General features: G+C 37.6%; 1 protein-coding gene across 9 annotated transcripts in view; it reads left to right on the forward strand.

Moving 5' to 3' along the window:
* Positions 1 to 13,591, forward strand: part of add1 (adducin 1 (alpha)) — a 39,990-nt gene that overhangs the window by 25,177 nt on the left and 1,222 nt on the right. For 2 of the 9 annotated variants that reach the window (XM_084137295.1, XM_084137294.1), the window contains exons 11-17: positions 1,574 to 1,669; positions 3,827 to 3,916; positions 4,029 to 4,046; positions 6,884 to 6,967; positions 7,711 to 7,867; positions 10,258 to 10,338; positions 11,680 to 11,713. In XM_084137295.1, the coding sequence (XP_083993421.1) occupies positions 1,574 to 1,669; positions 3,827 to 3,916; positions 4,029 to 4,046; positions 6,884 to 6,967; positions 7,711 to 7,867; positions 10,258 to 10,338; positions 11,680 to 11,713 (560 nt within the window). Of the gene's footprint in view, positions 1 to 1,573; positions 1,670 to 3,826; positions 3,917 to 4,028; positions 4,047 to 6,883; positions 6,968 to 7,710; positions 7,940 to 8,815; positions 9,011 to 10,257; positions 10,339 to 11,679; positions 11,714 to 13,591 lie in introns of all 9 variants that reach the window. The other 7 variants (XM_084137291.1, XM_084137290.1, XM_084137297.1 and 4 more) reach the window with 4 other exon arrangements.

The raw sequence follows: 13,591 nt of genomic DNA on the forward strand, positions 1-13,591 counted from the left end.
TGCGCGAGTGAGAGTGTGAGTGAGAGAGGGTGCGAGTGCGAGTGAGAAAGTGCGAGTGCACGTGCGAGAATGAGTGAGTGTCTGTGAGAGAGAGAGTGTAAGAGAGGAAAGTGTGAGAGAGAGTGTGAGAGAGAGTGTGAGACTGTGAGAGACTGTGAGAGACTGTGAGAGACTGTGCGAGACTGTGAGAGACTGTGAGAGACTGTGAGAGACTGTGAGAGACTGTGTGAGACTGTGAGAGACTGAGAGACTGTGTGAGACTGTGAGAGACTGTGAGACTGTGAGAGACTGTGTGAGACTGTGTGAGACTGTGTGAGACTGTGTGAGACTGTGAGACTGTGTGAGACTGTGAGAGACTGTGAGAGACTGTGAGAGACTGTGTGAGACTGTGTGAGACTGTGTGAGACTGTGAGAGACTGTGAGAGACTGTGTGAGACTGTGTGAGACTGTGTGAGACTGTGTGAGACTGTGTGAGACTGAGAGACTGTGTGAGACTGTGTGAGACTGTGTGAGACTGTGAGAGACTGTGAGAGACTGTGAGAGACTGTGAGAGACTGTGTGAGACTGTGAGAGAGTGTGAGACTGTGAGAGACTGTGAGAGACTGTGAGAGACTGTGTGAGACTGTGAGAGACTGTGAGAGACTGTGAGAGACTGTGAGAGACTGTGAGAGACTGTGTGAGACTGTGAGAGACTGTGAGACTGTGAGAGACTGTGTGAGACTGTGTGAGACTGTGAGAGACTGTGTGAGACTGTGTGAGACTGTGTGAGACTGTGTGAGACTGTGTGAGACTGTGTGAGACTGTGTGAGACTGTGAGAGACTGTGTGAGACTGTGAGAGACTGTGAGAGACTGTGTGAGACTGTGTGAGACTGTGTGTGTGGTGTTCCAGTATCTGAAGGGATTTTCTGGCTGTCCACTCACGCCTCTGTCCACTGCCAAACACACACCAGCTTCTGCCTCCTCACCCCACCTCACACCTGCCTCCCTCGTGGTCCATCATCCTCTTGAATCTTCTGTTTTTCTCTTTGTGTGTGTGTGCTCTTTTCTTTCTTTTTAGCATTTTCTGTCCTTACTATACGCCCAACGGCAGTATCAATGATGATGAGGGCCGCGGCTGCCCCGGCACGGATGTCAAATTTAAGTTTATACATATTGATTTAGAATCATATTTATTGTGGCAGATTTTTTTACAGATATATTTACATATTTACAGATTCCAAGTAGTATAATAGTATGTTAAATTGATATCATTTGAAAAGTAAATTCTTACTAATTAATTGCTTTGTGTGCAGAGGATTAGAGAAATTTGAAATTTGGAATTTTTAGAATTTAGAATTCTTGTGATGACCACAGAGTTCCAAGTTTTCCCAAAGCAAACTGTATATCATCATTGGTTCGTTGCTCAGTGGACAATTATAATTTGACCAATAATGTTTCAGATCTGCTTTGTGTTTATTTCGTATTGTTTGAGAGGCATGAATTAACTTTTTTTTTTTGTGTGTTAAATATTTAATTTGGGTAAGTTTTCTTTCGTTTCGGTTTATTTGAATGGCTGTGCTTTGATCATTTCAGTGGACTAAGGAGGACAGTCTCCGACAGGGTGCTGTGGCCAATCAGTTTGTCCCGATGAACACCAACCCCAAAGAGGTCCAAGAGATGCGCAACAAGGTCTGAACCCTTTTTCCATGTAGATTTAAGACATTTCAGTGACGAGGAAGCAAAAACTCTGGCCCTTCTAGCTCTTGTAAATTGAATTGAACAACTTTATTAATCCCGGTAGGGAAACTAGTTTGCCACCAACCATACAGCCATCAAACACAATACACAACTAACAAACAATAAATAATTCTGCATTAGAAGACTAATAAAACCTGATTAGGAGACACAATTTAAAAAAGATTCAATATCAGTTCAAAAGTATAAAAATACAAACACAAGGTACAAAAAAACAAGGATAATATTTAGTAATTAACAATGTTCGTTGAAGTATCTGATCGCTGCAGGAACCTTCTCATGTGCTCACTAGAGCACCGAGGCATAACCAATCGCTTACTGAAAGAGCTTCTGCATCCCTTAAACAAATTGTGAGTTTTCTCAAAAAGAACAGTCTCGACTGAGCTTTCTTCATTACAACATTAGTGTTCTCTTTCCATTTTAATTTTTCATCCAAATGGACACCTAAAAATGTATATGACTGCACAATTTCGATCAACTGACCATTAATTGTAACTGGAAGGACCTTCTCTTTTTTCTTTCTGAAATCAATCACAAGTTCTTTAGTCTTCCCTACATTCAGTTTCAAAAAGTTTGATTCACACCAGCTGTAAAAAGACTGAACCTCCCTTCTATAAACAAGATCATCACCCTGATTAAGTAGACCCACTAAAGCAGTGTCGTCAGAAAATTTTTGTACCCAGCAAGACTGACTATGCCTATAATCAGCAATATAAAGTGAAAATAAAAAGGGGGATAAAACTGTACCCTGGGGTGCTCCAGTATTAGTTAAAATGGTATCAGAATATTTGTTACCAATCCTAACAAATTGTGGTCGTGCTAGAAGGTAGTCTAAAATCCAGGCAATGGTTGTATTATGCAATTTAAACTCAATTAATTTATTAGCTAAAATATGTGGCTGTATAGCATTAAAAGCACTAGAAAAATCGAAAAACATGATCCTAACAGAACTGGCAGTAGTTTCAAGATGACTGTAAATATTGTGAAGCATAAATAGTAGTGCATCATCTACCCCCACACCCTTCCTGTAAGCAAATTGCAAAGGATCCTGAAAGACAGACACATGCCTAGTCAGATGATCCAGTACAACCCTCTCGAAACACTTCATAATCTGCGACGTCAGAGCTATAGGCCTCAGGTTAGCAAGATTGTTAGACACCTTAGCTTTTTTGGGAATAGGGACAAGACAAGATGTTTTCCACATAACTGGGATTTTGGCAGAAGACAAAGATAAAGAAAACAATGAATGAAGGACAGAGCACAGCTGTGTGAAATATCCTGTGTATGGTTGGGAATTAAAAATCGATTCCAATTCTGGAATCGGATACTTGTTATAAAATTAAAATTCCGATTCCTCTTATCGATTCCTTTGCGAGTATTTCAATATGACTTAAAACAATTAAAGCGTGAGACAACTCTCGCCCTGTTTTCTGTGGTGCGGGCATGTGTGTGTACATGTACATGTAAATGTGTAACTGTATTGGGCAACTCTTAATGTGACAGCAGCCTAATACTCCTGCTGCCGTCTCTATAATAACACTAAACAAACAACACAAGACACAGAGAAAATTCACTTGTTCTTGACTGAGTAACTTTTGTAACTATATTTGTAATGTTAATTTTTTAAAGTGCAGCGTTATTTTACATTTGATCACAGTTTCTGTACCTGAATATCTTAAAATCTTAAAATACTGTTTATTTTATTCGTTTATTCATTTTTAATCTTTGTTCAGTTGTATGTATGTTGTGGTTGCTAATTTTAACTTTTTAAAAGTGTTTACTTGTCTTTAATAATGCTTGAAATTTATATTAGTTAGGCTTGTTGTTTGGTATTTTTTAAAGTTTTCTTTAGCCTGTTGATTTTTTTTATTCATGATATTCAACTACAGTTAAATGTTTTGCAATAAGACTAAATGTGAATGATATCTAAGTTTTTTTTTTTTTTTTCTCATTGGAATCGATAAGAATGGGAATCGATAAGCAGAATTGAAATCAGTATCGGAATCGTTAAAATTCAAACGACACCCAACCCTAGTCCTGTGACGATCTTTTATGGTGATTTCGTGTTAACAGTGACTTTTCTTTCGGCAGATCCGTGACCAGAATCTGCAGGACAAAAAGACGGCAGGGCCTCAGTCGCAGGTGCTCACAGGTTCCATAGTGGACCGTTCGTTCGTCCAGGTGAGTCTCTCGCACATCTGCACACTCCTGTTCCTCCCATTGGATCCAACATATTCTGTTCCCAACGTTATTTCCGTGTGTGTAACCGTTTAATTGTGTCTTTTGACCCCAGAGAGTGACTATATGGCACGTAAGTAAACCACACGACCAGCAAGGCAGAGCTGTGTCCATTTTCTTTTGGTTTGATTGGTTTGCAGTGCCATGTTTGCCCTTTTTCTTTCATTTTGTTTGGTTCATTGACTGTAATAGAAACTCTACAGGATGATACTGTTGTAACACATGCAATAATAACTCTGCACGTCTCACATGACATTTGCCGTGCTGAGCTGCTAATCTAGACCAGTTAATTTATTAATCCGGTCTGTATACTGTACTATTTATTTATATTCATAATCATATTACCATATTATATCTTTTATTTTACTACAAGATAATAATTAAATTAATTTATTGGTAAATCTTTTTTGTTTTTGTTTTTTGGAAGCATTTAAAAATAGTCATTTTTAAAAAGTCTTCTTTGAATGCATTTAATTATCAAAAACACCACTGTCTGACATGCTGATATGCTTTAACATCCCATATTAACTAACGATAAATTAGTTAGCTATCGTAATTCATATCTGACTTCCACTCACTGTTTTAACGGAAGCATAAACCATTGGTTAACAACATCAGAGTTCATGTTAGATCTGTCTTGAATTCATTTATACATGTGGAGGTTTCATTTTTACTTCCATAAACCTCTGGATGAGCTCTATAGTCATTTTCTTTTAAATACCCTAAACACTTTAAAAGAGAAATTTCAGATGCAGAAGTGTGTTTTTGCCACTAACCATCAGATCATTCATCTAAACCACCCGAGTGCAGCAACACTATTCCAAACCAGAAATCTTCAGACCTTTGAATATGGTTTCTGCTGAACGCATATATTGTACATTTACATATTTGTATTCATTTCTCCTGACCAGTCACATGGTCACCAGTCGCAGCAGTATGAATCTGTGTGTGGTTTGACTAGCACACATATGTTTGGTTTCTGGTGTTGCAGTGCATGACTCTGAGCCATGAAATCACGTCTCGCTCCAGCCTGCCCATACGCTTCTTAGGAAATGCTTTCTGCATGTCTAGTACGTGTGCGTGTGTGTGCTTGAGTGTGTGTGTGCGTGTGTGTGCTTGAGTGTGCGTGTGTGTGCTCGAGTGTGCGTGTGTGCGCTTGAGCGTGTGTAAATAATAATAATAATAAACAAATTACAAGCATATATAAATACTATAGAGCAAAGACATGAAAGAAGCAGTGCTTTGTTTTCAGGGAAATTAACTATTCAGGTTCAGACATTGAATAATCAAATGTAAAATAATACTATTAGGGCCCTTTCACACCTACCTTGTTTGGTCCGGATTTTCGGACTTTTCAGTTTGATCCGAATCAAAATGACAGGTGTGAAACCTCCCCTGGACCACGATCCAGACCAAACAGACGAAATTTGGTCAGACGAAAAGAGGTAGTCTTGGTCCACATCAAACTGAACAAAGGTTTGGTTTGTTTCTAGTGTGAAAGCATTTTCTGTATGGTTCGGACTTTCAGAACATTTACAGGAAGTTCCGGTGGTGCCCGCGTAGCCTAAACAACTGAAGAAGAATATTTATATGCAGATCTGTCAGTCCTGCCCACAGCGTTTCTTCCAGCACACACACACACACACACACATTTGTCCTGCGTCCTGCCGGCGACTTTAAAATGTTCGCACAACGAGGACGTTCATTTGGCGAATTTGAACTAGTCTTGAGTATGGTTGTTGCTGCAGGGAGTAATGCCGTAATAATAACAGTATAGTGGCAACGATATGCGTCTGTTCATTCATTCTTGTCGAAGTGACCCGGCGAACTGACAACACGCTGACGTCAGATGCACGTCCGTTTACAAACCAATCAATGTCAAGATGCAGCCCATATAGATGATGACGACAGGACGCGAGTACGTCATGTAAAGTTCTTTAGTGCGCTCACATAATTGCAATGTGAAACCAAACCAAAACTAACTGAATTAATACAATGTATCAAAACATGACCTTTGGTTCGGACCTTGGTGCGGACTTTCAGTTGTGAAAACACCCTTAATTATATGAATCATATTTAATTTATGCATTTAAGACTATGCAGTTTATCTTTGTTAAAGCTACAAAAGTGTTTCTCTTTTGTTGTTTGATTAACTTTGGCACAAACAGTTGCGGGTATATTGGGCTGCTGTCACTTTAAGACAAATGCACGTATCCAATTCCACGCATACGTTTTCTTTCTCTGTTTACAACTCACAACCGACTGCGTTTACGAGGAAACTCGTCGAGACGGGCATTTTGACTTAAATTTCCGTGCACATGTCCGTTCAAGCACAAATTAAAAAAAAGGGAAGGGATCAGGTGTTCACGAGCTTCACGTGCTGTCTGTGTGGCTCTGTGCGTGCACACAAGTTCCAGTCTTTTTGTACTTGATGTTTAAACTGACAGGCCTTAAATGATAATCTGTCACTCTATAATGGCTAAACTTTGCATTAATGGGTGAATCACATGGTTATGGAGCGGGGAGCAGCTGGCCTGTACGGACCATTGATCAACAACGAAGTTCAAACCCTATAATACATCGCACATCGCGATATCGATGCTAAAACAATACATCGTGCAGCCCTACTTGAGCGTGTGTGTGTGCTTGAGCGTGTGTGTGCGCTTGAGCTTGTGTGTGTGTGTGTGTGTGTGTGAGAGCTAGAGATTGCATTGTGTCAATGAATGTCCTCACAAAAATAGATGTACAAGAATGTGTGGTCTTCTGCTTGTATGCATTGGTTCTGGCTTGCCTCATTAGTGTGTGTGTGTGTGTGTGTGTGTGTGTGTGTGTGTGTGTGTGTGTGTGTGTGTGTGTGTGGTCAGTATTTGTACTGGGCTTGTGCGCTGCTCACCAGCTCTACTGTTTCAGGACGCTCCACTCTCTGACTGTACGGACTCTATTGATGGCATTGACACTTCAGAGAGCTTTAGTCCTTCTAGGTCTATTCGAAAGGTACATCCTGCGATAATACTGAAATGTTTGATAACATCAAACCACACACAGTTTCAATACTCTCTTGCTTAACATTGAGGAAAAAGACAGGAACATTCAGGGCCTTTTGAGTCTGCACTGATGATTTCAAAACCAATGTCAGATGTGTATTGATATTAATTATGGCAGATTCATTTGACACAAACAAGGAAGTGAGGATCCAAAAGTACATCCAATATGTTACACCTTCAGGTCACATTTTCCCATTTGTTTACGAGTCTATATTTTTTATGTTTTCCCATGTAGTTTTTGTGGTCCACTTGATATTTGTGAAAAGATGTATTCTAAATGTAAATCTAAAAACAAATGTGTACTTTTATCCCTCACAGCCTGGTTTTTGTTTGTGTTGCAATAAATATGTTGCATCCTTTGATTAACGTCTTAACTGGGATTTGAGTTTCAATAATAATAAGACTGAATAACAAGGCTTTTATAATAAAAGGTGAATACCAATTTAAGTGGGATACTTGAGCTTTATCTTCTATTATTCTTTAGACTTTTTCATTACAAAAAACAGCATCTAGTTCCTCTTAAACTCTAATTGGAGACTTTTATGAAGCCATTTGGATGTTGAGTGTCCCACTAGTATTCACTCTATTTAATATCATTTATGAAAAACTAAATTTGCTTGACCTAAATGCTTTTCATTTTTAGAAAGATAGGAGTGCTTAAACGGTGTTGTTTTGTCCTCTTTTGGCCCGCAGGGGGAGCTAGTGACCGCATCTAAAGCCATCATTGAGAAGGAGTACCAACCGCGGGTCGTCGTCAGTAAAACTGGACCAAACCCCTTCAACAAGTTCACAGACCAGGATCTGGAGGAGTATCGCAAGGAAGTGGAGCTCAAGCAGAAAGTCCCAGAAGGTAAGAACACTACAAATCGCAGATCAACACACGTCTCCTCGCAGAAACTGATACAGATGCCAAGAACGTCCTGTAATGTTGCTGAAAGTCCTCCTGATAAGTGTCATTTTAGAATCATTTTAGTTTCATGTTTTACACTAGCTTTTTGTCTCACAAAAACTTGAGATGTATGAAGACCCCCCATGTTCAAAAGCTTGGGGTCAGTAAGATTTAGAGTCTCTTCTGCTCACCGATGCTGCATTTGTTTGATCAGAAATCCTGTAAAAAACTAATATTGTGAAGTACCATTTAAAATGTGACTATATAGTAAAGATTAATTTATTCCTGTGATCAAAGCTGAATTTTCAGCATCATTACTCCAGTCTTCAGTGTCACATGATCCTTCAGAAATCATTCTGATATGATGATTTTAATGCTCAAGAAACATTTATTGTTGAAAACAGTTGTGGCGCTTCATATTTCTGTGGAAACTTTGATGCATTCTATTTTTCAGGTTTCTTTGATGAATAGAAAGTTCAAAGAACAGCATTTATTTGAAATAGAATCTTTTGTAACATTATAAACTGTCACTTTTGATCAATTCAATGTATCAGTTTCTTACAAAGATACAAATCTTACTGCCCTCGAACTATTGAACAGTAGTGTGTGTGTGTATATAAAAATCTGTTTTGACAAACCCTTTATAAATTCTTACTTGTAAATGTGGTCCAGTGTGAAATAAATTAAAAGCATGAATTGATGCTTTTTTTAAAAATGTTTTAGACAAGTGTACAAGTAATGTTTTCTGAACAAACCACCTCTTCTGTTGACCAACTCAAAGTTTATGAGTTTAGATTATTGCAATCGCATTTTACCCTGCACATGAATCCTGCAGCCCAACAGCGCCACCGCAGGTCAGGAGAGAAACTGTTGTATTGCATTTAGCACAGGTTCGTGAGTCGGGCTCAGACGTCCCACAGGAGGATCCGAGGGCCACCTCGGCCCCGCCACCCTCCATAATCCCCAGCCGCGGCACTGAATCTGGGGGCCCGTCGGGTCACGACACCCCGGCGGATCCTCCACGGTCCCCTCAGGAGTTTCACTCTGCGGTTCTGAAGGCTCTGGGCTGTGAGCCGGAGCCGGAGCGGGACGGGACGCCTGCAGGTACCCCTGCATCTGCCTGAGGAGGGCCTCTCTTTCTGGGGTGTATTCTGACTTTGCTGGGCTCTTTCTTTCTTGCTGTCTCTTGCTGTCCCCTGGTTTCAAACCTTGGTGGTCCGACATGCTTTGTTCTCGCCCCAGCCTGCGCCCCAAACACCCTGCTCTGGATCTGTGCATAAAGACCCTCGTCAGCTCTTCCACTCTCAGTCCTGGACTGAAAGTCACCTGCGGGCTCCTCGCTGTGGATTCGCTCCTCTGCTTGTTGGGGTTTAATTGGATTCTTGTACTAATAAACCTGACTGTGGCGTCGCTGAATCTGAGCTGAGATTTGACCAAATGTGGATGTGCTGATGGTGAAAATCCTCCTTATATCCTATTTCTTGGTTCTCCAGCATTTTTTAAGTGGTTTCCTTTTTACTTTATAATGCAGTATGGATTTGGTATTAATATCCTCCCATGTTGGATTTGGTATTTATATATATATATATATATATATATATATATATATATATATATATATATATATATATATATATATATATATATATTATCCGTTGTCATTTTAAATTTAGGGGGTTTTTTTCTATCCATTTTCATTTTAATTAAAGTTTAAGTACTTTTTTGTATTAGTTTTTTAGTGTACTGTTTTAGTTTTTATTAATATTTTGAATTAGTGTTTATTTTTTATATTATCCATTTTCATTTTAGTTAAGATTTAGTACTTTTGTTCTGTTTGTCATTTTTATTAGGTTTTTTTAATCTCTATAGGTTTTATTCATCATTATATTGTAGTTTGAGTTATTTTAGTATATCAGCTTAAACTAAACAAACGAGATGAAAACACTAACTGAAATAAAATGAGTTTTTTTTAATAAATTTCATTTTATTTTAGTTGATGTTTATTTTATTTCAAGCAATGAAAAAATAAATGTCTAATGGTTCTAATTTTAGTTAACGATGATTATCAGACATTATCAGACTTGCATGGAATCATCTGCTGATATATTTTGGCAGTTTTTATAATCTTTTGTCTACCAAAAGTGTGCGTTTTACAATATTTACATGTATATTATCCATCAATCAATGTGTAAAAAATGCACAGATTCCATGTTGGATTTGGTATTATCTTTTTTGTAGCATGCCGCTTGTCTTGATGTTTTTGCCGTGTTTTGATGTCAGATCTGTGGTTTTTGTGTGGTTTTGTCTTCCTGATGAAGACTGGACTGTAATGATGCGTGTGCTGTTTGTAGGTCAGACAGCAGAGGTTGAAGATGGTCAAGTTCCCAGCAGCACCTGCACCCCCCCGAGCTCACCTGTGCGTGTGGAGGAAGGTACGTTCATCCGCTCACACAGGCTCTCTCCGAGCATGAGCCTCTCCAGCTGGCTAATGTCTGTCTGTATGTTTGTTAATTAACATTTTTAGGCATTTATTGCTGTTTGTAATAACAGACCAAAGGGCACCATTGATGTTTGGTTCATTTACCCCCCACAACTTAAAAAAAAAAACTATTTTAATTGAGGATTAATGACAAAATCTTTATTTTAAATCCAATTATTTTATTTTACACTCTTGGACTTTTCAGGTAGCAAAGCATTTAAAAAAAATCTTATTAACATATTTAGTTTTTATTTTACCCTTTATGGTCTTTATTACCATGGATTACACCCATCTTATCAAAACACAGTAGGAGCTCTTATATTGAGATTACATAATAAACATGCTTTATAGTGTTTATTTATAGGATGCACCAAATGTTCACCTTTTTGACATTGACACCAATAGCCGATAATTCATTTATGAACAATAGGCCAATATTATAAATCTAAACTGTATGCCCTATTTAAAAACATATAGAACCAAAAGTAAAATAAAAACTGTTTAAATAAACATTAAAATAACTTTTCACATTTTACGCAAGAATGTTTTACTGACGAATAGCACCAGAGTTATTAATATTTTGAATTAGCTTTAGCCTATTTTAGTAATTTTTTTAGTATAAGTATTAGTATTCTTAACAAGAATCTCTTCTTAATTAATTAATCTTCTTAAAAAGGCTTAATTTATTTTAGTAAAAGTTTTAGTTTTAATAATTTTAGGTTTTTAACTTAAACTTATTTCAGTTTATTGCCAAGGCAACATTTCTAATTTTTAAACTAATATTTATATTTTATTTCGGCTTTATTTCAATTAAACATATTTTCTTTTAAATAGTTTTAGTTTTAGTTAATGATTATATCCCTGAATTGCACTCGTTCTCCTTATGATATAGTCACTATTAAATCATACATTTCTAGTAAATTCATAGTATTTTAGGGCCTGGATGTCAAAATAAACATCCGATTCTTATAATCTCACAGTCACGAGCTGTAATGTAGCAGAACTGATACATTAACTCAGATCAGATGCTGTATCTTTAAACTCAGGTGTAATCCGACATGAGAAATGTCTTGTAAATCACCCGTCTTAAATGTTCTCACTCACCCTTCATGCTCATTTCTCCGGGGTCTTTAAGAATGGCTCGGCAACCATTCTTTACTTCTGGTGGCCTGTGTGTCTCTTTACGGTTTCTGTTAATTTCTTTTTTAATTTAACCCGGTGGCTGTGATTTGATCTGCATAGACATTCTCTCTCTACTTGTGCTTTTTCTTCTTCGTGGCTGCGTCACAATCAGGAGATGGAAATGCAAAAGAGTACCTGTTACCATAGTAAGTACCTCACCTCCCCACGCTCGAGTTTGCTGCACGGCTTCACTGGATCTCACTCCTCCGCTGTCTAACTCATCTCCCTGTCCTCTGCCTCTCGTTTGTTGTGAGGGATGGTTTACGCCGCTCGGCTCCAGCCAGTCATACGTCAGATTACGGAAGTCAAATGGGTTGCGAATGGCATTTGAAATAAAGTGAAACTGCATTTGTAACGCATTTATCTTCTATAATGTGACCGATTTTTATCCATCAGGATTTGAGTGGATGGAAACCTGTTAGACATATTATACATTTCCTTGCTGACAAACTTATTAGTTTTAATGAAAGATTTTAAAGTGCCCCTATGCTATTCCTAATTTTGTTTTAAAGGTCTCCTACAATACATCCAAGGTAAAAAATAATAATAATAGTTTTCTCATAATATATATTGCACCTCAGTTAATTTCTCAAAGAGTCTGAAAACGATTCATCCTCAGATTCAGTCTCTCTAAACCCCGCCTTTCTCTGCTCTGATTGGTCAGAAACCCAACGCTCATTAGCATATCTGAATTTCATCTCTTTCTCAGCACTAGATACACGAACAGTAACGATGGCGTGGGTTTTACCGTATCAATCTCATCAAAGTGGATTTGCTTTGTCAGCAGAAAACAGCGTCTTCTCGACACGAACAACACGAACCAAACTCTTCCAGTCTCAGATAAACTACAGTGTTTAAGGGCGGGGCTAAGAGACGCTGTTCAGCCAATCAAAACCATGGACTGACATTATGCAAATTTGTAACCGGAAGTGACATCGGAATAATTGACGACTCATTTCAACAGTTCAGAATCAATTCGTTCTTTTAGGAGACAATAACTTTATCTGCACTTGATCTTTAAAACTTTGCAAACCCTTTACACTCACAAACAGCTTCATTACACAATATTCGAAAAAGCATAATAGGGGCACTTTAAATAAAAACAAGACTATGACGTTGTTGATTAATTTGACTTTTCCTTGCTTTGCTTTATCTTATTATTATTATTATTATTATAATTATTGTAGATGTCATTGTAAAGGTAAAACGCCTGATGGATGTAGTGATGTAAGGAAACTGTCTGGAGTGCGGTGAGATCATGCTTTAGCAACAAATCTTTCCCTAGAAACTTCTACATTCCTTTCCTACAAACTTTCCTCTTTTTAACCTTTATAACAATAGCAAAGTTCTTTAACATGCCAGTCCAGTATTGCTTTAGCAGAACAGGTAATGTATGAATATTACGCTTCTCGTGTGAATAATGTCTTAAATATCTCTGCTATTTCTCTGTTTATGACTGTCAGTGAAACTGCTGTGTGGTCTTAAAGCGTGCAGATGGTTATACATATCAGACAGTAGTGAGCGTTACATATATATATGTGTGTCTTTATTATTGGTGTTTGTTTGAGAGCTGAAATGTCTCTGGAAATATGAATGTCGCATTTATAAATGTATGTGTTATGTTAGTGTATTTGAGGATCTCAGACTGAGTCTGTTTCGCTGCATGAACTGGATCGAAAACCATCGTTCTGATGTTTCTGACGGAGACTAAAATACTGAATAATATATATTAGGATTTGTTGAGTGACAGATATGTAAATTATAGGATGAGATTTGAAGGTTTTATTGTATTAAGAGATTAAATCTGCTTTAAATGGTCTTTAATAGTTTGCAGAAAGGAATGTTAATGCTTAATCAATGAATAATTCAAAAATTATTTGATTTAACAATAATTTAATTAAAACAGTTGTAAATGTAAATTAAAACAAAACAGAAATCAATATTATATATTAAATTGTTTAGTTTATCTACGTAATTTACATAAAAATATTTATATTATATAAAACCAATATTGTAATGGTGCA

This window comes from Abramis brama (assembly GCF_963993115.1).
Source record: "Abramis brama genome assembly, chromosome: 15".
In the NCBI taxonomy this organism is placed as follows: Eukaryota; Metazoa; Chordata; class Actinopteri; order Cypriniformes; family Leuciscidae; genus Abramis; species Abramis brama.